General features: G+C 38.0%; 1 protein-coding gene across 1 annotated transcript; it reads right to left on the reverse strand.

Moving 5' to 3' along the window:
• Window positions 1-827: 827 nt before the first annotated feature.
• On the reverse strand, window positions 828-23,200 carry SUCLA2 (succinate-CoA ligase, ADP-forming, beta subunit). Its single transcript, XM_014966081.1, has 11 exons — window positions 23,052-23,200; window positions 20,800-20,983; window positions 9,644-9,743; window positions 9,281-9,443; window positions 6,087-6,215; window positions 5,489-5,627; window positions 3,971-4,132; window positions 3,747-3,889; window positions 3,430-3,550; window positions 3,022-3,110; window positions 828-1,652 (listed from the first exon to the last, which is right to left on the reverse strand). Exons 1-11 carry the CDS (start codon window positions 23,136-23,138, stop codon window positions 1,578-1,580), a joined length of 1,392 nt encoding a protein of 463 aa, XP_014821567.1. The 5' UTR covers window positions 23,139-23,200; the 3' UTR covers window positions 828-1,577.
• Between the last annotated feature and the right edge of the window lie 1,599 nt (window positions 23,201-24,799).

Raw genomic sequence — 24,799 nt, forward strand, 5'->3', positions numbered from 1 at the left:
ATTCCAAACATACCCACAAGCCCAATTTACCATGCTGGATCAACAGTCCATAGTGATCAGTCATGAGAGACCAAGTAGGATTGAAAATAATCCAGTTTCAGTTCAGAGTGAGTTTAATTTCTGCTGATTTTCTTTAGTGCTACCAAAAAACTACTGAAATACACCACACGAGTGTAAAGTTTCTTCATTTATCACCCTACCTACCTCAAAAATGTGTGATTGACTGTAAGGTTGCCCACATCTCATAAGGGCTTTTAAGCCCTTAGTTCATGATTATATGAATTTCTATGGTGAAATTTCAAAATGGGAAGTCTTCATTATTTCCTGATTAAACTATGCTATCATTAGCCAAGAAAATAACATTTTAAACAAAAAAAAACCCCTACAAAATACAAACAAAACATGAGTTATGGTAATTTAACATCATTTGGAAACTAAGTGGTAAACGGATCATTATCCAAGGTCTATGTAATGGCAAAATCAACAGTATTGTAAAGTGACAAAAATTTATGGTTAATAGTGGATTTGTTAGTAAAAACAATGTTCCCCTAAACAGCAAGATTTTCCTGCATACTTGTTTGTGCAGAGATCAGTTGTGGCCACTTTAGTAAGATGTTATATGTATGATATCTGTCCAAGCTTTTCAACACAGCGTGAGTTCACAGGTTTTTATTCATGCAATGCAATTCAAGGAGGAAAAAAAAAATTAACGTATGTGCTACTGTAAACTTACTCCTAAAAAGCTTTTAGTTTGCTATCTTAAATTCTGGTTTAATCCATGAGCATATGCCATGTATCAAAAACGGTGACAAAGAAAAAGACAGTAGAAGTTTGGAGAGACATTTTATTAATGTACAATTTATTAGCGATGTACAATAGACATTTTAATTCTTTATGTATTCTGTCTCCTTGAAGTTTGGTAAATGCTTGTTCATATATAAAACTACACGATGCTTGTTTTGTAAGGACCGGAAATCGTGAAAATCTAAGTGCTACAGTATATTTTGTAGTGATTAAACACGTTGTCCAGAAGAGTTACCAGCCACTTCAGTGAAGCACTTCTATAAAAATGTTTCTGATCAAGTTCAAATGCACCTGTTCATAAATAATGATTGGTTTGCTCATGTCCATTATACTGCTAAGTACAACTGTCTCCAATATAAAATACCGTTTCAATACATTTCTCCACATGGACAACTAGATAATCTAGTCATATTTACTTTTAAACAAGGCTAATACAAATTTACAAGTAAAGTAACTTCAGAATTTATTCAGAATAATTATTTTTCAACCAGAAGCTTTACTTTGGACAACGCAGAAGTATATTGCAAGTGACATTCTGCAGCAAAAGCTGGAGGCTTGAGAACAATAACTAAGGAGGACTAAAGATCAGCAATACACGCTTTTTACAAGAACTCTGACCATTCCGAATGTTAACATTAAAGACCAGGTACTTCAGTTTGTGCGCCTGTCAAACAATCAAAACCTCCACACAAAAAAAAGAAAAAAAATAAAAATATCCCACAGAACACAGTATTTCAGAGAACATGTTAGACATCGGCATGGCATTTCTCAGATCAAATTGGCAACTGAAATTTAACATCCACCTGAGCTTGTTTTGCTAAGCTTACTATTTCAGAGAGTTTCACCACCTGAAAAACAGAAAATAGGAGACTTAACATCAAAACAATCCAAACTTGAGTGAGCTGGACCAATCTTTTTAAGCAAAATAATGCCAGGAAATTATCAGCAAAATCTTAAGCGGGGGGAGGGGGAAGAGAGGAAATGTTAATAATCAAATATTATAACTAAACGGTTCTTTACACACAAAAAAGCTTCAGAACTATAAGTTCCCCCCAATAGAAAATCCACTGGATGCCCTCTGATTTTTTCCAGATCAAACATTTTAATCTTCACTGTGGCTACACATTCGCAGTATGTTTTTCGTGTCCACATTACCCAACTTCAAAAGCACCTAAAATACTAGTTAGAGTAATTTACAGACATCTGTTGAATGTTTAAGTAAAAAACAAACAAACAAACTTTTCACATCACTGGTTATAATCACTGTTTCAAATGCTCAGTTTATTACTCCAATCTATCCTCATCCATTTGTTTATCCCACTCATGGCATCATCTTACATAAACCTGTTTAAGGAATTACCTATAGGCAATACACAAAAACAATTATAACCCTTTTAAGAAGTGCTTCTAAAGATAAAGGTATTTTAAGATTACAAAACTAATTTTAACACCATTTGCATGGCTCCATGATTCAGCTGAGAACTTTAGATTCAGCAGCAGCTTTAGAAGATGTATTACATAGATGTATAGCTTCAAGACCCACATGTACTGCTAGGGAAAATTACCACTGACCTAACTAAAGCTTGATGAGCCTAGCAGGATTTAATACTATTCATTAAGACAGAGAGCCATACTGTCAAGCTAAGCAAGCTCTTCCTCCAAGCAATCCAGAGCTTCAACCCCAGGAAACAAAGCAAAGCAAAACAAAGAAAACCATCACAACCACGCTGCCCGAATGCCTGAGCATCTAACTACATTATGAGGCTACAGGATGTTCAACTCAATTTTGTTTTAATCATGCACACTGAAATACAGTGCTCTGTCAAATGAAGTGTTACATTGCATTCTTCAGCTACCTCAATTTAAGTATTTTTTTTCAATTAATAAGGCTAAGCTCTTTGCCATTCCCCCACCAAGGAGAGTGACTGGTCATTAACATGTTGGGATTTTTTTTAAACCTGCTTTTCAGAGGGGGTGAGGGGCAAGAAAAAAGTCCCAAACACAAAAATTTCTGGGATATAACAGCTTTTGACTACATAGTTCTTGTACTTAGAAAATACACTCATTAACTTGTAAAACATTTGCTTCAGGCCCTGATCATAACTGGCACTGTGATTTATCCTATGCTACCTTTAGTTGATTGAATGGAGTTTCAACTTTTCAATATTCTGCAATAGACACTATGTTCTGCAAAGAATATTTGTAACCAGCTCTTACCATTTTTGCAGCTTCATCCAAGTCATCACACGCAAGGATCTTGAGGCCACTAGCTGTTATTAAAGCTTTGGCATCGTCAACCCTTGTACCTTAAGAAACAGATAAAATGCCACTCTTATTGAACGGGAGATTACTACTACCAGAGTATTCTCATATTTTCTAAGAAGCCTGTTCCAAAACTAAGTTAGTGAATAAACCAATAATACAACAGCTTTAGTAGTTATAAAAGCTTCTGCTTTTATAAATCTCTTTTTATTAACTTGCCAATCCTCAACAGCTAAATTCAAGGTTTGTCTTATTTTTTCATAGTCCCCAGCTAATAGGCAACTCACTACATAATATATTAAACTCAAGAAAATTTGTCAATATGGACAGAAATGTATTTAACAAGTATTGAAGCACACTCACCTTGCAACCGTACCACAATAGGTATTTTTAGGTCCAAATCCTTTACTGCCATAACGATGCCTTGGGCTATCACATCACATCGCATAATGCCACCAAAAATATTTACTAGAATAGCCAGTACCTACAGAATCAATGACAACATTCATCGTTAAAAACGGCCAGAGGCACCAAAATTAAGCCAACATCTCAGTTTTCTTCCCTTTTTAATTCTATGCTTATAAACATGTTTTCTGCAGAACATGCATTAAGTGTTGTCTTTCAAATCATAGCCTGTTTTACCACCGTGCAGGACCTTGATATGCCAACTCTCCCCTCACCTTTTTATCAGAGGTAATAAGCTTAAAGGCTTCTGTCACTTGCTGCACTGTAGCACCACCACCAACATCAAGGAAGTTTGCTGGAGTTCCGCCGTGAAGTTTAATTATATCCATTGTGGCCATAGCTAAACCAGCACCATTGACTATATGAGAATAAAGATAACATTTAGGAATTCAGTTTATAAATCCATCAGGCCATTTAAAATTCATTACATAGAACATACCTAAACAGCCTATGTTTCCATCCAATCCAATATAGTTAAGATCTGCTTTCGCAGCATCCCTGTCTCTTTGATCTTCCTGTGTCCAATCCTGCATATCAAAGATCTTCTTCTGACGATAGGCGGAATTACTGTCAAAGTTTATCTTTGCATCCATACACATCACTGAAAGGAAAAAAAACAACCCATCATTTAATACTGGAATAATAGCTCAACTGCTACATGAACATGTTAAAATATGTTAAGTCAAACTTGGCAGCTTGCTCACGCAGTCCAAACTTGAAACAGTTTACTGAAAAGACACACTTAACACTGCATATAAATACAAGATTCTCTCCAGTTCATCCACGCAATCAGTTAAGTCACTTTAAATGCACAAAAAGGGAAAATAACTGTATTTCTTGAGATACTCTGAAAACAAAGAAACTTACAACAAAGCTGTTTGATAAATCTGGCCAAATTATGTGTCAGTAATTAGCATAAAATTAATTCCTACAGAAGGTTTCTGTTTGGTCGTTTTTTTCAAATCTCTCTTAGTTTTCTTCCTTTAGATTACATATATAGTGTGCATGCATGCATGCAAGCACACAGAAACACAATGAAAAAAATCTGAGTGGGAAGAAAAGGCATCAGAACAATACACACAAAACTAAATTTCACTTAGATATAGCAGGTGAAGTGGAAAACCTAGGATATTCTTTATATCAGAACTAAATATCTGTCTGTACCAATGTAAGACTTCACTTCTACCCCTCATTACAGATGATATAAAAATGACAAGGCACAAGAAACAGATGGAAGAGATTGCTCCATACTGTTCATTCAAGCAGTATTCTTTAAAAAACAAACAAAAAACCCCAGTAGCAGTAATTGTAAGCTTTGATTAAAAAAAATTGCTGCACCCGAGTGCAAGTTTAAACATTCTCCACAGATTTATTTTCAGGTGAGACACGAATTAGCTGTGATTGAATATTAATCAACTATTCTGCAACTGAATATGATAAAAACCTGATAAATATCAAGATATCATTTAAACACCTACAGTCTTTCAATACATCCAACATTAAATTTACTCAGTAATTCTGATACCCAAGTAGTAAAGGCAGGAGATTTCTAGAATGTGGTACTATTCCAGTGACCTTTTCATTAACAACTTTGAATACGTAAGATGGCTCAAGTTTCAATTCATGAATTTTGAAAAGACCTAATTTCCATGAACATCTTATACTGGACAGCCAAACATTCAAGAATGGAAGATGTTCTTTTTAAATAAATAAAAAATTATTTAAAAAGGAAGCTATTTAAACTTGAGATCCTACGTAACAATTAAGAGCAGATATCTATTGTGCTTAGATTCTCAAATTTATATGCTTTATTAAATTCTTTTTTCAACATACCATGTTAATGCTAAGTCCACTTGCTGTATCCAGCTAAAGTTTTAGTAGTGCAAAACAACTAACTTACATTTACAACGTCTTTACAACATGCTGTTACATGAAGAATATGAAGAAAAAACATTACCAACGCCTGATGCATCTTCCACCATAGGATTTATTTCTATCATGGTAGCATCATATTTCAGAAACAGATTATATAACTTGATCATATTTTCAGCTGCTTCATCCACCAGATTAGCAGGAAATCCCATTTTTTGGGCAAGCTGAAAGGAAAAGATTGGTTGTCAGCTAACTGATGATGGGGTTTGATTTAGTTACAAATTAGGAATGTCCCAGTTTAGCTATCATTTCAGTGTCAATTGAATTTGTAGGTTTTGAACCTTTCCTGTCTTCCTGGAAAAGAACTCACTCCTGGGTTTGAAAATATTGTTTTCAATACAAAACACTGCACTTATCCTAAAAAAGAACTTATAAAAAGTCATCATCTTATGCCTTTACAAAGCAATATAAAAGCTAGATAAAGCACTGCCGTGCAAAGTTAGATTTACATTGACTATCACTTGAAAATACTTAAAATATCTAGTTCAAAATATCTAGTTCAAATCTGTTTCAAAATGTAAAAAGGGTTTAAGACACCTCAGCAGGTTGAATGCACACTTCACAAAATTTAGAAGCAACCCTCCCATCCTCACTAATGTGTACTTTTCCACATTAACAATTACCCTAACAGCTTGCTCCTTTTTTATGCCTTCTACTATATCAATGGGTTCCTTAATTATCGCATCAGGATTCTCTGCAGCAACATCTTCAATATTAACACCACCCTGAGAACTGCCTATCAGCACAGGACCCTAGAACAAAAAGAGGAAAAAAAAATAGCATAAGTAATTTTATAACACAATATTGACATTTAGTTCTTCTCATAAGATATCTCACAGCAATAAAACCTTGTTGTTATTTGGAAGTTTTTTTGATTTGGGTATTTTGTATGCTCTGAGGAAAATGTTACTATCTATTCAATATATCTATATAAAATCTTTTAATACTTTTCAAATGTTAAGGAGTATGTTGGTTCCAATTGCTTTTAACAATGAAAACTTTCCTTTGCATACACTGTAGCAACAGAGCAATTCACACAGACACACTCATTTTAAATTTTGATAGAAATATTCAACTTAGCAATCGTATGCATTTTGTCTTCTAGGTTGTCAGCAGAAAAAGAACAGCCTTCTCTTCTCCCCCTTCTCCACTCACCCCTACACAAACACACATCGAATGCCAGGCATTCATTTATACATTCCACCACGCTCCAATTCCAAGGACAAATCTAGGTCTGCAGAACGTAGTGACAAATTACTGCAAACTATTCCTGTTCCGTAGCATCACAAAGCTCAACAACTATAGCCATCACTGAAAGTATGTCACAGAGTTCTGACAAAAGAGCACTCAATTCAATAATGAAAGAAATTAAGAAACCAGAATCGGTTACATTTGCATCAAAGATTTTTAAAAAAAAATACCTACATCATAACAAAAGCATCAAGGACACGCTATGATGGAACCAAAAAAATCTCTCCTCAAGGGAACAGTCCTCCAGTTTATAGTAAACACATAAAATCACAGAATCATAGAATAATTAGAGTTGGAAGGGACCTTAAGGACCATCGAGTTCCAACCCCCCTGCCCTGGGCAGGGACACCTCCCACTAGAGCAGGTTGCTCAAGGCCACATCCAGCCTGGCCTTGAACACCTCCAGGGATGGGGCATCCACAGCTTCCCTGGGCAACCTGTTCCAGTGCCTCACCACCCTCACTGTAAAGAATTTCTTCCTGATACCCAGTCTAAATCTCCCCTCCTTCAGTTTAAAACCATTACCCCTCATTCTATTGCTACACTCCCTGATAAAGAGTTCCTCCCCATCTCTCCTATATTCACTTCCAGCCTATCTTCCTTTATCACCACCCACGCATGGATTATGACAGCTAGCATACCAAGGCAGCATTTCATATCAGCACAGGTCTTAAACATTAAACTGCCTTATAGCTGCTGACAATTAAATACAGGAAGTGTGACACTGGTTCAGAGAACATGCTTAGTAACCACACCACTCCCATAGCCATCCTTCCAAATGGAAACATATAGATAGTGAATTATCCTACATCTAATAGCAAGGTTCGATGCAATGAACATTTCTGGATATTCATATCCTGAACAGTCAGGAACCTACAAACATATTATAAAAATAACTCATCATTCCACAGAATTGACCAAAGTGAACAGTTTTGCTTAAAATATAAGAAGTCTTGCCCCAATTGGTGGATAACACTCAAGATATCGAGTTCCACTTTCAACTGACAATTTTACAGACCTTTTTTCCCCTTTAAAGGAAGAAATTTGCAACAACATCAGGAATACACACTGTATCCTATTCAACTTTCATACTTCTTTTTTGAAAGGCATTTCCTCATCAGAAGCATCATAGACAAGTTACAGCAATTATTAGCACATCTAGAAGCATGACTTATAAAGTCAGCAGTGAAAACAAAGCACATCTGTACCAAAAGACAATCATCCCCACAGTTATGCTCAATACACACTAATAAGATTTATTTGTTTATACAAGAGCAAGAACAAGTCAGGAAAATATGTTTCCTTTCTTTATCTAATTTACTTAAATCAGTTACAGTGAATTTTAATTTCCATAAGGATGCTTGCTTACAGAATTTTAAGAGTAGAAAATCCAGCCATTTACAGTATTTTAATGCCACCTTGTGGTAAATCTGGGGTATGTGCTGTAACATTTAGATCTTCCCTGCTCTATAATAGAGTACAACAGAATGTAGGTGCCCAAGTGACATAATTGTACTAAAACCCAATACAACTAATGCTTTCTTATCAGAAAGAACACTACAGAGGACAAGGAAGGAACAAATACAATATTTAACACCTAATTTTGCACCTAATATTTAACACCTAATGAAAAAATGGAACAGTAACACTAGTTTCCTCATTCCTCCACAGAAAATTACTTCATACTCATCCCAAAGATACTCCTCTAATTACCAAGAGGAGTACCTCTGCAAACTCTTAAGCATCTGGATAGACCAAACTCAGTTTTTGCTGAGCTTCAGAAAATGAAGTTCCAATAAATAACTGCTTTACCCTGGCTTTGTTTTATTATTTACCCTGGCTTTGTTTTATTATTTGTTTTATTTATCAATTCAGGCTCTATGCTCCATAATGAAACGCTAGCCTGTCAGAAAATACACTGACACATTTCAGTAACTGGGTTTGAAATGTAGCCTAAGAAACTACATACCCACACATACAGAACATACAGGCAGGAGAAACTGTGGCTTTCATCTTCCTGAAAGCTCTAGGCCCAAATCTTCTTTTGAGAACGCTCAAAATTGAGGGACACACTTGTGCACCTCCAACAACCTCCACACATTGGAGAAAAAGGATATTGGATTTATCCAGACCACTGGCTCTTCCAAAAGACTTTAATTATCTTGTCCCTGACACTCTTAAATACTGCATACATGTACACACATACATACAGCTGTATTTTTAAATTAAACTCTGGTATGGGCATCTGGTAGATATGTGCAAACGAAAAATGAAAATAAATATAACCCCCTCATGCTATCCATCTCCCCTTCAGCCATAATGACTCAACTTCAGTGGAGGCTACCAATACTCATTTATTATTCCTTAAATTGTAGCATTACATTTTTAAAGCATTTAAACACTAAGGCAATCATATAGTCAGAAACTATACTAGGAAACAAAGTTTAGCACATTTATATTTCTAATTCTCAAAAGCAAGAAACCAGCAAACAGTTTTGTCTTTTTTTTTTTTCAAATTCAGCTATAACAAGTTAATTAGTTTACTTCTATTTCTAATATTACTCACTTGAAAAGACCTTTCCATTGTTATTGCAAAATAGTATTCTCTCCTGGGATATCTGCGCTCACAGATAAACACTTGATTGCATATCCTGCCCTTTTCTCCTGTCTGCTTGGTAAACAACTTCTTTCCAATCATTTTGGAGGAGATGTCTTTTGCTTCTTCTGGACTAGAATAAAAGAAGCTCAGAATGTGACAAAGAAACCGCTGGAAAAACAGAAGTAGCTTAAAAAAAAAACCTCTTATCTATTTTTTGTTATTTTAAGGTTAATAATTAAAACACTGGTTTTAAAATAAGCAATAGGTTCAATTCATAATGTGAAACTTTGAAGTTTTTCCACTTGGTCAGATAATTTAGAAACGACTTACGAAAAAACTATTTTCACTCCTCCTTTGAGGCCACCTTCAAATGTTCCTTTTCCTCTACCACCAGCTAAAACTTGTGCTTTTACCACAAGATCCTTTGAACCTAGAATGAAAGAAAACCCAAAATTTGTCATCTGTGACTACTAAAACAAGTTGTACCAGGTAGAATAATAAGGACTCTTTTCATTTTATCTGCCCTTCTCCACCCCCACACCCCCAATTCAACACAGAAATATGTGAATCAAAGACTGCATTGTAACTCACAGAGGTTCCAAAAGTCTCAAACCATCCACAAATTGCAGCTTTAGGCTGTCCTGTGTGCAAACCTTGGTGAGTTCATATCCAAAAGTGTTGACATTTTGAGCGTTCCGATATATTTTTAACATGTTTGAATCACAAATTATTAAGCACCCAGTAAGAAATGGTTAGTATCTCACAGACTCCTAGCAAGATGAAATTGAGTATCTGACACACCATAACCCAAGATTTTCCTCAATGAAGTACTAATACTCTGCATCTGCAACCACTGTCTTCTCAGCAACGCTAGGTAACTATGGCACTTACCCAAGTCAGGCAGGTCCACTATGGCTTCCATTCAGCAAAGCACTGACACATAAGCTGAAGTGCTTGCAGAAATCAGAGGCCTAAACAAATCCACTATCTTTCCCAAAGTAGGCAGAGTAAGCCCTTTAGAGGGTTTTAACTGTTTAAAAAACCTTTACAAAATATTCCTCTAGGTAGGGAAGACCGTTCATTTGTGTTTAAAAAGTGAGGTATGAGAATGTAATCAAAATCCAACTGATATTCTGAAGCATCATTGAAAGACAAAAAGCAAAGAAAAAAGTTCATCAAGTCATTTAAGGTGATAAAGGAAGAAAAACAAAGCCCTGAGTTGTTATTCAAGTTCAGTTACGCTGAATGCACTGCAGAGAGCAGCTAGACTGCAAGATGTTTGAGCTGCCCCATTCACATTTGTGCGGCACATCCCATTTTTAACTCATGCCACCATTAACTGAGCCACTCTGGTCTTTCCAAGCAAAGAAAGAACTTGCTGTTCTCTTGGATGTGAAAAAGAAACCATAGAAAAGCCTAAGAAAAATTACAATACTTGAGCAAAACTAGCTGCCATGCATACTGGAAAAGATTATGTAACTGAGCCACTCTAGTCTTTCCAAGCAAAGTAAGAACTTGCTGTTCTCTTGGATGTGAAAAGGAAATAATGGAAAAGCCTAAGAAAAATTACAATACTTGAGCAAAACTAGCTGCTATGCATACTGAAAAAGATTATGGCAGACACAAAAGAGTTGTGTTGATTCCTATTTTGACCTGCATCTTGCCTGGCCAGTTAAAATTAAACTTGCATAATATCACAAATGAGGGTGGCTATAAGCAAAGGGAATGCTCAAGTTACTACTCCCCAACTAGCTACTTGTAGATTTTACTTCTTGACTGTCTACTCAACAACAGATCTTTGAACAATCAACTGATATGAAGTTTGTTGGCACAAGAAGTATGACCATTATACACATGCAAGTATATGTTGATTTACTATAGTCTATTATCTAATATTTAATTCAGATCCTGAAGATAACTATTTTTTGGTAACTACTAAGTACTGGCAATCAGGTAAAGTTAACATGCTTTATAGAAGCCACACAAAACAAGTCTCAACTTTTATGCAATTGCTTTAAGTACAAAGCTTGCATTGACACTAAGCCTCATGTATGAATAAGATTATAAATACTAGCTTCATGGATAAATGAAGCCACATACTCCAACAGGTGAGCTTAAAAATAAGGACAGTTTCATCCATTTGAAAACTATTTACCTTGTATGTATGGACAATCACAAAATTTGGAGGAGCATAACTTTTTAGTGACAGTATAAAAGACAGAGGAAAATAGTAAAACACTTTGTTTTTTGGGAAGAGATTTAAAAAAAACCCCAACCAACCACATTTGCTCCCTTGTTCACAGAGGATCCACCTGGGCTCCTTCACAAGGCTCTGAAGTGACTCAAGGATTTAAGATTTAAAACAAAATTCACAGCGTTATTTTACTATTTTGAGCTTTCTAGGGAAATTTTATATCTGGCAAAGAACTTAGTAATCAAGACCAAGACATTTAACTTACAGTCCACTAGGAACTTCAGAAGAGAGGGTCCTATTTCTTGACCTTACTTTTCATCTCCTACACTAAGTCCCGATGGTGAAAGCTGCTTCTATGGAGAATATTTCAGGAAAGCCATGAAGTTCACCCACAGGCATCTTCTTTGTAGAGATTGCTCCTGCTAGCAATAAAGACCAGAATCTGAACAAGTCAGAACTGGGTGTTGACTAAAGCTCTGGTAAGATCTCAGCTGGAATATTACGTTTAGCTCCAGACATGCTCATAAAAGTAATTTTCAATGGGAAAGACTAGTTATAGGGTGATCACTGAAGTAAAAAGCTTCCCTTACAAGAAGGGACTAACAAAGCTTGGTACTTCTTTAAATCTACCAAAACAAAGCAAGAACTTGATTACTGTCTTTAGCCATACCTAGTGAGGGACAGAGCAAGAACACACAACTACGCATATACCATGCAATCCCTTTCCTGCTCTACACCAGCCAAAAATAAAAGCCACCAACCAAAGGAAATCAGTTTTTAAAAGGTGCAAGAAAAAAAGACACTTATTTGCACAGAAGACAGTGAAGGCTGCAACCAGACATGAAGGAAGAATAGGATATTCAAAAGAAACTGGGCAGAGATGTTCCTTCTGATATTCCTAAAACAACAATTACGAATGCTGGGAGGAAATGAGGGGTATGAATTGCAGAAAATACCCAGGCTAGCAATCTCCCTAAACAGCATGTTCTTTTGCCACCATGAGAGGCAGAGTATTGAGCTAGATGCACCACTGCCCTGATCCCATAGGCTATTTCTTAAGAATTTAATTATTATGCACAATTACGCTTTGGCAACATATAAAGACATACGAAAAAAGCGTGTGAGAAACAACTTTAAACTTTTTGCAATCAGTTTTGTCAATAACAAAGTTGTCATTGGACTATTGCTTGTGTGAAAGTATGCAAGGATTGTGACATCAAATGAGCAGGATATTAATGATTTGTAATTTGTTTTCCTACAGCACTGCAAGCAAACTAGCTGTTTGATTGCATAAATGCATAACGCTTCAAGGGTTATGTGACCAGCTATGTTTACAAGCAATTAACTGCATAGATGTACTTAAAAGTTAAGATAGCATGTCCCAAGAAAACCTTAACTTAACCCATGCAGAAAGTTTATTGTTCAATAAGCATTTTTACCTACAGCTCCTGAAGTGACCCTAAAATTAGAGGACAGAAACGTTTGGCCACACACCTCATCTGTCGCCTTACAGCTGCAACAGTATCAGAAAATCTGACACAGCAGAGAACTGCTGATACATGGTAACACAAGAAAAAAATTTGGAAACCAACAGCTAACATAGGTTTCTACCCAGTATTATCAATTGTGTACTTTCATGCTTATAACTAGCATGTATATATGTAACATTTCATGCTTATACTGCTTTGAAATACTGCTAGGCTTTTGTTTCAATGAGAAAACAGGAGTTTCTGCCAGACAGCAGGTATCCCCGTATGAAGTTAGAACAGTTTATGCCAGTCAACACTACACCACAGCAGCAGTCATATCCTGCCTCCTGTCCTCAGCTTCTCACTCCAGTCTGCTGATACATGGTAACACAAGAAAAAAATTGGAAACCAGCAGCTAACATAGGTTTCTACCCAGTATTATCAATTATATGCTTTCATTTTGCTTATACTGCTTTGAAATACTGCTAGGCTTTTGTTTCAATGAGAAAATAGGAGTTTCTGCCAGACAGCAGGTATCCACGTACGAAGTCAGAACAGTTTATGCCAGTCAACACTACACCACAGCAGCAGTCATATCCTGCCTCCTGTCCTCAGCTTCTCACTCCAGTCTCCTTTTTCTTGTGCCAGGATCAGGATTGAAGCCTTGAAGCCTTGAAAAAGAGTGACTTTTTTTGCTGAAGGCAAAAGCTAATCCAGCAGACAGTACTTTTGCAAACCTGTGCACTGTGTGACAAGCACATGCCCAGGGACACTGAAGTGAGCAGGACATCTGCTTTCAGCAGTTGTTTAAAAAAAAAAAAAAGAAAGCAGGACATCTGCTTTCAGCAGTTGTTAAAAAAAAAAAACCACACACAACTGTAAAGCCTTAACACAGGACACTAGAACAAAACAACAAACTTTTAGAACAGCTCATCTCAGGCCAGCAAGCTACAGACCAATGCACAAAACTCAGAAAAAGTATTTGTTAAGAGCTGCATTTCCATATTAATGGTAGTTAGCACTAAACATCTATGTAAGTAAAAGAGCCTGAAATGAATCAGGAAATGTTTAGAAAATTAAGAGTAGATACTGATAAGAACAGGTGCCTGAACACTGAGTTAGCATCTATCTGTTCAGCACAACAAAAATCTATACAGTAGTAACACTACAGGTTTATTAAGTGATAGTGAAAGAGTACTACAGCCAGGAAACTGCACTATCTTCACTTTTAGAATTACTAATATTTATTTATTGGAAGGAATAATTTATGATTCCATAACCTAAGCTTTCAAATTGGGAAAAAAAGTCTTTATTCTTGCATGCACGTGTCGATCTATGGAAAATACAATCTTATGATAAACTTATTAAAAGGCAAGAAGGTTTGTTGTTCTGTTGTATCCTTCAAGTTTTCTGTGCAAGTAGAAAGTCTGATGATTAGCGCAGACAAATTTTATCAAAATGTTCTTCTTCTGACTTTTGTCATATTGCTTTAATTGCCACTTTTCTGCCCAATATTGACTGTAGTAGCAGTACTCCTTTCCACATATCATAAACACCTTCATAATAACTATGCAAGCCTAATGTGTTCTGACAAAACAGTCAACAGTAAAAGGCAGTGACAGGTTAATAACACAAGTGCCAACCAAGTTCTCTACTACCATTCAACTGCAAAGTTACCCTGGGAGTCAGAGATCCACAACTTTTGCCTCAGCTACTCTGTATTTAAAAGTTTTTAGTTCCAGAAAGAATCTCTCTCCATTTATAACTTATACCTATTTTCTTCTTGGTGCCAGATATAATAAAAAACTCCCAAGTTTAAACAATACAGTTATATTTACTGGAATTAGGGAGGGAAAAGATGAGCTTGTAACTAATAATGTATTATCAACAGAAGTCTCAACATAGAGAGTATGCCAACCCTAACTCTACCAACACAGGTAGAAAATCTCTTCAGAGTATATTGTCTGTGTTTTGTTAGTAAGTATAGTTATTTAGAATTTAACTTCAAAATTGCATTTTTTCAGCATTTGAAACTTTTGAGTGGTTGAAGAATCACCATATGCAAATCAAAAGTATGGCTACTTAAATAATTACGTGCCAGGAATCTTCATATTTTCACTGAAAGGAACGTATCAGCCAGGAGAGCGAACAAGATGTTTTGCTATTACAAAATACTATTTTCTACATAAATACTTCCTGACATTAATCAACTGCATCAAGTTTTCCATCAACTCACAAGACAGGTTTGTCATTGGCAATAGCTTAAGTTAAAAAAAATACAGCGGTCAAAATCTGAATCAGGTATTTTAGTGAATTATTATTAACAAGATGTTTTGATATTAGAACTTCAAAAGAGTGAATTGTTATAGAAGAAAACAAAGGCTGAAGTAAAAAGTAAGCTTCAGATGCCAAAAAACTAATGTCTGCCAGATTTCAAGTAAATGTTTGGTTTCTAGACTACCACAGCTGGTTATCTAGAGATTTTGACCAGGTAAGCAAGAATCTAACTGGAAAAAAACTACTTAACACTGACAACTACAGAACACCCAGGAGATATCTGCACACATTTGCCACCTTAGATCATTATCCATGTCCTACAGCATCTGAATAAATGCTCTGGAGCTTCAGACTCTACAGACAACCTAACAGACATCAGTTAATACAGTTAAGCAGCTAATTCACAAACAGGAAAAACTGATAATGACAAAACAACCAAGAAGTACTAGGAACAAAAACAACATATGTGGATTTTCAGTGTAACTCAGAACAAAGTTAAAAAAAAAAATTAATCACAGACTACCAGGGAAGGTGTGGCATACACTGAGGAGAAAACCATTCCAGCTTTTGTGCCACAGTGTCTGGAATATCTATTCTTTTGAAGAGCTAATAAAGAAAAAGCTATTACTTTACCTAAGAAATTCATTGCACACATTGTACCCAACTTTTGTTTCTGACTAAATCAAAGCCGAAATGAATATATTTATAAATATAAACAGGTTTATGCATTACTTTTTTTTTTAAACAGATAGAGGTTGTATGTTTAAGGAACAGATAGAAAAAAAGAAAATAACAACATTACAAGAAGTTAAAAGGTCTTAACATTGAAAAGACCTTAAAAGGTCTGAAAAGAAACATCTATTAATCACAAAACTGTCTGCAAGAATACAGCCAAGCCAATTACTTGAGTCATTCTGTAGAAAGCATACCAAAAAAATGATCATTCCTTATAAACTACACTGATAAGGAGATGGACTAGATCTCTTTCACTGCAATAGCAAAAGTAGGAGCAGATTCAACTGCCTTCAGTCTCCTTTCAAAAACTCTGGTGTAGAATGGTGAAATGTAGAAAGGGACTCAGTTTTCTCAACACCTATTCTGCACAGTGTTTTATTTTACTAAAAATTGACAGTCTGCCATGAGCATAAAGCCATGGGATTCACTATCTTGAAATCCTACAAAATTGGCAGAATACAAAAGCTGCTTCAAGATATTAATCACATCAGAAGTCTTACCCCACAAATCATCAGGAATAGAAATAGAATCATAGAATGGTTAAAGCTGGAAGGGACCTTAAAAATCACCAAGTTCCAACCCCCCTGCCATGGGCAGGGACACCTCCCACCACAGCAGGTTGCTCAAAGCCCCATCCAGCCTGGCCTTGAACACCGCCCAGGATGGGGCATCCACGACTTCTCTGGGCAACCTGTTCCAGTGCCTCACCACCCTCACAGTAAAGAATTTCTTTCTAGTATCTAATCTAAATCTCCCCTCTTCCAGTTTAAAACCATTACCCCTCATCCTATCACTACAATCTCTGATAAAGACTCCCTCTTAAAATATATGCTTCAAAAGAAAAGCAGGCTTTTCTACAGGCATACAGTATGACACTCCCTTCCACACAACTGCTAACAAAGGAAAGTGTCAGGAAGCATCAAAACTTCAGTTAGAGCAATAGATACACTTTCACAGGTGCCGTCTTAAACAGCAGTACTATACATTTCGAACACTGTGTTCTGCTGAGCTATCTGCAATCACACTGATGAAGCATCTGTTCTTCAAGAACATAGTCCTTGGGTTCATTAGTCATGTTCTTGATAACAAATGCATATCAGTTTCTGAATCAGCACTGGTCACAGTGCCAGCTGGAATGTACGCATAGGCCAAGAGTAAACCATAAACTTAGAGGCAAACATCAAGACATACTGCAGCCCCTTATCAACACTCTGGAATGGAATTTATTCAGCTCATTATCTCAAAATTTAAGTGAGGCACTCATGTAACATGAAGAGCCACATATTGCAATGCCCCCAAGTAACTAAAAATTCTTAATTTTTGAAAAAAAAAATTCTTTAAAGACCTAATCAGACATAAGTCCTCTCAGCTCTGTGTAGAAAGCATTTTTTCAGCAGCACAAATGAGATCTGGAGGTCTTGAATGGAGACAGTGAACCACTGGAGGAAAAGTGAGTGAGTAGTGATATTCACGAGGTCTGAATCAGAGACTGACTTACTCAGTAGTAGTTCTTTTTAAAAAAAAAAAAAGTTTCACAAACCAGTATGTGATAACAATTTACTTTAAATTAGATGGAGAGCTCTTTACACAGGAAAAGCTGCTTGTGACAAGCAACAAGTTCCAATGAGGTCTCTCAACAACCAGACAAATATGAAAAGAAAAAGCTATATGGAAACCAATGCTGTAATAATTACAATGGCCAACCTTCCCATGAAACAACAGAAAAGATTTTAAAAACAGAGAAGCAAAACAATAATGATTTGCAGAATCCAACTAGAACAGAAATCTGATAGCTGCAGCAGGAATCAAATTTATTTTTGGCGATTTAAAAATAGCCAAAGAATTTGATTTTTTTTCCTTAAGAGTCAAACCAGAAGCAATCTACCATCATTGCTCAAAAGTTGTTCGCACCACTTAATTCTATCTCAGTTTCCTTTAAAAATATTAGAAAAATCTTATAGAGAAGAAAACAATGCAAGCTCAAATACTGTATTTTACTTCACATATGTTTCAAAATTATTTTACGTATAGGTGAACAATTTGGTCTCTTTAGAACATTTTGGTCTTTAGAAGAAAAATATTTACTACAAGAAAGCTTGCTTCCTCTCCAAGCCCCGAGACTTTCTGGCTTCCAGACCATTTCATCTAACTTCAGACCTCCAGATGAGCATAACTTCAAATTAAATTCTTACAAATTTCATTATTTTCGTTATTCAAAGAATATTTAGAACACTCTTCTAAATAGGCTCTAAAACAAACTGCAAAATCAGTATACCTCAGCTTGATTCCACCACACTAGTTACACTGCAGTGATGATAATCCTCAGTATGGTTAAAGCTTTGGCTTTGTTCATATTACAGGTTTACACTGATTTAGCTCCAGCCACAGCTGAACTATGATAATCTCTGTTAATGACAAGGTTGTATTTGTTATACAGTGGGATAAAAAGTCAGCCATTTCTAACTGAAGTAAGATAGTTGCAAAAGAAAAGAAAACCAATGCCAAACTCAAGTTTGCAGAGAGCAGGTTTCTGACTAAAGGTTATCAGGAGCATATGGGTCAGCGCTGGGGAGACAGAGCAAGCACAGTATTACCAGCTATCTTTGTAATGGTTTAGACAAACATTTGAAACACCAGTTTAACACATAAAAAGGAGAAAAAGATAGTCTCATATCTACCGGCAACAACTCTTACACAACAAAAACAAACAATGAGCAGGTGGACCAAAAAAAAAAAGACCAAGATTTTTTTTCATTCTGCTAGAGATTTGGTTTGGGTTTCTTTAAGTACATACTAAATGAAAAATAGTGGGGAAATGGCTACAATAACAAAGAAATGCAAAATACTGGAGCAAAGGATAATCTGTCACCATTCAGAATGGGTTCTGGACAATGTTTGTGCAATGCCTCAAAAACTCAAGCTCCTTCAGCGTGTTCTCCTTTGGGGAAGTCTTCTCTTCCTCATCTCAAGAAAGTCAAAGCATCAAATATGCACCAACTTAAACAAAGTATACGGCCAATGACCGGAAGCCCTGAATTCCTTTATTCTAGCTTACTAAAGGATGCCAACTCAAACTTCACAACTCCATTTTTCTGACCCCTAAGATATCACGCAGGGTCACATACTGCAGATAAACAGCATACCTGTGACGTCACCCAGAGGAGGCAGCGCTATAAACCAGCAGTCAGACACACCTATTGGCTACGGGACTCCTCTCTGAACAAGGAACAAAACAAAGGAATCCTGACCTTCGAGTTTCCCTGCTGTCAACAGCCACAGGCAAAGGTTGTCTCATTCGGCACCAGCCAGAGGTCTGTACAGATATTAATGTCAGCAAAAGGGTACGCCCGATTTGAGAAGTTCAGATCATGCTACAAGCTCACCCTTAAGAAAAGGGGAGGGTCTGAATTTTAAACTATTCTCAGATCAGAAGTAATTTAACACCTTTCTTTCATACTACTGAAGTTGTCATTTTCTACCATTTACTATCTAATGAGAACAAGATGAAGAAGGCAGGCAGATAATACCAGAATTTCTGGGACATCAGATCTGAAGGGAAAGCAGCTTTTCAGTTCCCTGCTACATTACAAAGCAGCGTAACTTGCCCTAGAAAAAAATTATCTTCTTTTTCAGATCTCTTTTCTTGCATTAAATCTACACATGAAACTGAAACAAATCTAACAAAACCTTTACCCCCAGGAATTACTATAAATATATACATTTGGAGGTGAAAGAGATTTAGGCATTTGCATATGGGAGTGGAATACGACAAGCAGTGTCCTTCATTAAAACTGTGTGATAAGCCTACGTTTTTTTCCAGGGAGAGAAAAAGCTTTAAACTAAAAAAAAAAATTAATCAGTCTTAATGCCTCAAACTAAAGAAGCTGAGTTCTATATTACTTCCAAATTAAACCAAAAAATTTTACTAAGACACACAGTAGGTAAAGTGGCAAATTAATAGGCAAAGTCAAGTCCAAAAATAAAACTTAACTCAAAGTATTTAAGCACTAGGCAAAAGAGACTGGACACTTTTTCATCAACATGCCAGGAATTTGGTGTATAACTACAAGCCATCAAAGTTCTCCCTTCCTGCATGCAGTAGTTGCATTCTGCCAGAACAGCACATTCACAAAGGAACAGGATTTTACTTTTGTTCTACAGCCTAAAGCTAAGTATGCTTTGCATCTTCTGTCCTATATGAGTTCTTGGGACTACAGAAACCTTACCTACCACCACCACTGAAGCTCTTCACACAAGATTTCCTTTAGCCTTGCTTGAGAGCAAAAAGAAATCTAGGATTTGCACAAAGTAGAGTCTATTACTTATCTCAAAGAAGTTTAGGTAGTTGCATTAATACCTGCCCCATTCCTTCTAAACCAGACTCATAAGTTACAGGAAAAGTATCTGCAGCATTAGGGATATGGGGACAATGGTGCCTGGAGTATATGTTAACAGCCTCTAATGGGAGTAGGATGAAGTCCTCACCTATTGCAACTTCAGGGACACAGTCTAGCTTCATAAACAAGTCTCAATACACAACTGAGCGTCTTTAAAACTAGGTCACTTAACTGATTTCACTGCGTGCTTGTGCCCTGAACAACCTTAAGCACTAGAAAACTTCAAATTAAGGAAATGTCAGCTCCAAAGTAAATGCTCAAATCTGCAAGAAAGCTGCTTCACAGGAAATTCTCTCTTAAAGAGAAGGTATATTCAGAACTCCAAGAAATGTCTTACCAGGAAAGACAGAAAAAGTAGTTACACCTTGTATCAATCCCATGCCTATATTGTATATGTTCTCTTTAATATTATACCTATTTCTTTTGCTATTTTGTAAGCTTCATCTGGTGTCTTGGCAACTAGTCCGTGTGGAACAGAAATGCCAGCCTCCTGCAACAGTCCCATGCTCAAGTATTCATGTAGCGACAGCCTCCTCTGTTGCTGCTGTTGCACCTGAAATCCATGATTATTGAGTATTCCTGGACTTCCACCAAGTACCTGAAGGAAAAGAAAAATGAAAAAAAAAAAAAAGAAGAAAACAAAAAGAAAGAACAAAGAACATGACTGTGTTTTGAAAAACTGCCTTCTTTGTTTAGGTTAAAAAAAGTCTACATATTAAACAAGTTCAGTTTAATGTACGAATGCAAACACCTGAACACTGAATTCTACACTTGTTGTACACTACCCTTCCACATTAGTCATTCATGTCAGGTCTGGTGTTGGGTTTTGTGAGGTTTTACTGAGGCAGTGGGAAAGAGCTGGTGAACCTACTAGCACTGACAAGGTCCGGAAGAGTTAAAACACCCTTTAGTATTTAGTTAGCATTTAAGTACTTTAAGGAATATATCTGTAGGGAAAATAACCTTGAGGAATTTTGGAAGCGTAACAAAACGGAGAAAAGCACACAGAATAAGTTAATTCAAAAGTTTTTGTAGATTGCCTCTGTCTGCCAAATTAATAACTAAGCCCTGGGAAGGAGGGGCAGCAGAAACCAAGTTACACCGCCTTCAGTGGCTGTACGTGGTGAATTCAATTTGCTACAGAACAGACTACTCAGCCTTCATATGACTATTGTGAAACAGAAAAAAATAGCTATGACCCATTTCAAACACCTACACTTAATCAGAGGGTTGCCAAAAAATGCAAATTAACTTTAACATTTCAAACACCAAGTAAAATATAACATGCCTAATATTCAATCCAGGACGTTCCAGTGCGGCATGAGTCTTAATTTCATTTGCAAAAGTAATATACTGATAGAAATTTTGTATAAAGTAATTCAGGGAGAAATTGATTTTGATTATAAAACATCAGAAGTGGTATTACATGAGCAATGCCTTTTTAAAAAGAACAACTACTCATGGACTTTAAGACAACATAGGTTTCTGAAGGCTACCTTGTTAAGTAACGGTATTTCACAACAAGAAAATTGTTTACAACAGAAGTGACAAACATTTGCTGTATTTTTCGTATTTCACTATGGAGGAACAAGACCTTAATTTTATACACACATGAAAGAGCAAACCTACTGAATTCTGCTAATCCGTGGACACAGATTAGCACTGAAAGATTCAAGGCAAAAAGACTGCAAAACAAATTTAGATGCAAGGAAAATTTTGCACTTGTTGTCATATTTTTTTTAGTACGTACCATTGGCACAAGCACTAGGAAAAAAAACCACATCACAAAAAAATGCCGGTCCGTATTAGGAAGTTTCTAATAAGCTGGATTTTTAAGGTTTTGGTTCATTTTAAATAAAGCAAGCACGCAGATAGCGCCAGAGCTTTACTACGGCATTTCAAGCTGGCGAATCCCCAGTGCCTATTTAATCTCCAAAGGATCCCTTCTGCAAAGGGGAGGCCCCCTTCCTTTGGCGTGAGCCCCAAGTGAAAGGTGCTGACCGCTCTGGCTGCTGTTTCTTGGCGCTGAGCGACCAGCCGGGCCCTGGGAGGCTGCAAGTAACACGAGAGGGGGAACTCAAAGCGACCTTCCTCCATATGTGGAAGGAGAAGAAAGTCGAAGGGAGAGCGTATACGCCTCAGACTCCCCAGCTCTCTTCTGTTCCTGCACTACTTCCCAGGGGTTCTGCAGCCAAAGAAAAAAAAAAAAAAAAGCAAAAAACCAAGACCATACCCCGAAAGGGCCTTCACAAGAAACAAGAGCACAAACTGGGGAGATGCGAGCTGGAAGAAGTGTTTACTGGCACAGCCCCACCCCTCATATGAGTAAGGTGACAGCCGAAATGGAAACACCGGGATTTCTAACCAAGTTGTGGGAAGGGAGGGGGAGAGAGGGGGGGGTTGAAAAAGAAGGAAAAGGGAACCACGCCGGGAAGACCTGCCGCAAGCAAGGGCAGCGGCTGCGGAGGGGGGGACGTATGCCAAAGGCGAGCATACCGCCAGCCCCGCCGCCGAAGCAGGGCGGGACGGCGGCGGGAGTGGGATGAGGCGGCCGTTCCTCCCGCCCCCGCTCCGCAGGGGGCAACCCCGACCCCAGGTGACCCCCAGCCGGCCCGGCCCTGCCCTGCCCGCTACCGGCCCACCCCTGCTCCCCGAGCGGCCGTTACCTTCGCCGTGGTGGTGCCCAGGGCGGCGCGGAAGCCATTGCCCCTCAGCCCGGCCGACACCCGGCTGCAGATGATGGAGGCCGCCATGGCTGAGCCCCCCCTTCGCCCTCAGGTGCCCCTCCCGGCGCGCATGCGTCACCACCGAGACGGGGCGGGGTGGGGGGGCAGAGGGAACGGGGCGGAGCAGGAAACGCTCGCGCCGCGCCGCTCCCTCAATGACAGCCGCCCGCCGCGCGGGGGAGGGGGGGCGACTCTATGGTTCCCGCGGGCACCGGCCGTGCTGCCCCCTGGCGGGGAGGACTGAGGCTGGGCGGACTGAGAGGGCAGCGGGCCCGAAGCGGCTTCCCGGCCTCTCGTTTTTCGACGACTTTGTTTAAAAAGTAAACGGTTATTTTCCTAAAAAAAAATAATAAAAAATGGATTGTGACCCCCGCACAACCGTCCCGCCCACGCTGGCGCCGTGCGAGTCACACAGGAGGAGAGGGCCCCACCTCACCTTCTTCACCTTCTGCCATCCCTGCCCTGGGTCTGCCCCACAGTTTAAAAATTGTCAATATTTTTACTCAGAGGATTTTTATCATTTAAATTTTTTTTTCGTATTTCATTGTGTCTTTGTTGTCCCTAAAATGAGGGTTCTTCACCCGGTGTGGGAGAGACACCTGGTTTTATTTCAATTCTGCAGAACGGGGTGCAGGGCATTTAAGAGCAGCCAGCACCCCTCACATTTCAAACCCCCCAGTATTTATAACAATAAAATACAGCTGATTGGTAAATCCTGATTCATTCACCCTGCCAAGCTATACATATGCATCTAAGCTCACGTTTAAAACATTTAGGGAGGCTCCCTAATTAGCATGCTTATTATTCACAAAGGGATGTATATTTTAGTATTATAATTACTCAAGGTTAGTTTAGGATACACTTTTGGCGATGTATATTTTAGTATTATAATCACTCAAGGTTAGTTTAGGATACACTTTTGGCTCAACTTTGGTCCAGAAGTTCTATTTTTTGCTATCTTAGACTAAGGCAGCAACTGCAAAAGAACACGTCAAACATGTCATTTCGTTTCACGTCCTAGTCAAGGTCAAGGCACCTCCTGTGATGTCTCAACCATGTCCCAAACAAAACGCCTTGACAAACTTTTAAGTTAGTTCTTCAGCCATCATCCTGCTAACTCATAGCACATAACTCAAGCACATCAATTACCAAACTGAACTGGAAGTTCAGTTCAAGACCAAGGCTGGATGGGGCTTTGAGCAACCTGCTCTAGTGGGAGGTGTCCCTGCCCATGGCAGGGGGGTGGAACTCGATGATCTTTAAGGTCCCTTCCAACCCAAACCATTCTGTGATTCTAGGAAGACCCAACATTCCTAGATACTTACTTTGCAGCCAACCTTCCCTCCCCCCATACTAGGCTTTTCTATCAGGACATGAAACTGTTCCTGCCTCACGCAGCTGGAAGCTGCCACCTCCACCTCTGCAGTTTAGAACATGTACATCTTCTGTGGCCTCCTCGAGCCACTTCGCTAACAAACCTAAATGGGGAACAGACGTCTCTCCAGAAAACAGTGAACAGACAGACCTTGTGAGTCACATGGAGGCAAAGATTTTTCCTTCAAAAAACCCCATAATTAGGAAAAGAGTAGTGGCCTAGGAAACCAGAATGAGTGATGTCCTCTACCAATAATAAGGAAAAATGCCGTTATTTCTGTACATCATGGATGTCAAACCTAGATCTGATCTGA

Source organism: Calidris pugnax, unplaced genomic scaffold (genome assembly GCF_001431845.1).
Source record: "Calidris pugnax isolate Ruff unplaced genomic scaffold, ASM143184v1 scaffold20, whole genome shotgun sequence".
Lineage (NCBI taxonomy): Eukaryota > Metazoa > Chordata > Aves > Charadriiformes > Scolopacidae > Calidris > Calidris pugnax.

Coding starts and splice junctions, on each gene's coding strand:
- SUCLA2 (XM_014966081.1), bottom strand. CDS start 23,138: ATGGCGGCCTCCATCATCTGCAGCCGGGTGTCGGCCGGGCTGAGGGGC. Junction 3,890..3,970: donor TGGAAACATAGGCTGTTTAG/GTATGTTCTATG, acceptor ATTCTCATATAG/TCAATGGTGCTGGTTTAGCT. Junction 3,111..3,429: donor TATTGTGGTACGGTTGCAAG/GTGAGTGTGCTT, acceptor CTGTTTCTTAAG/GTACAAGGGTTGACGATGCC.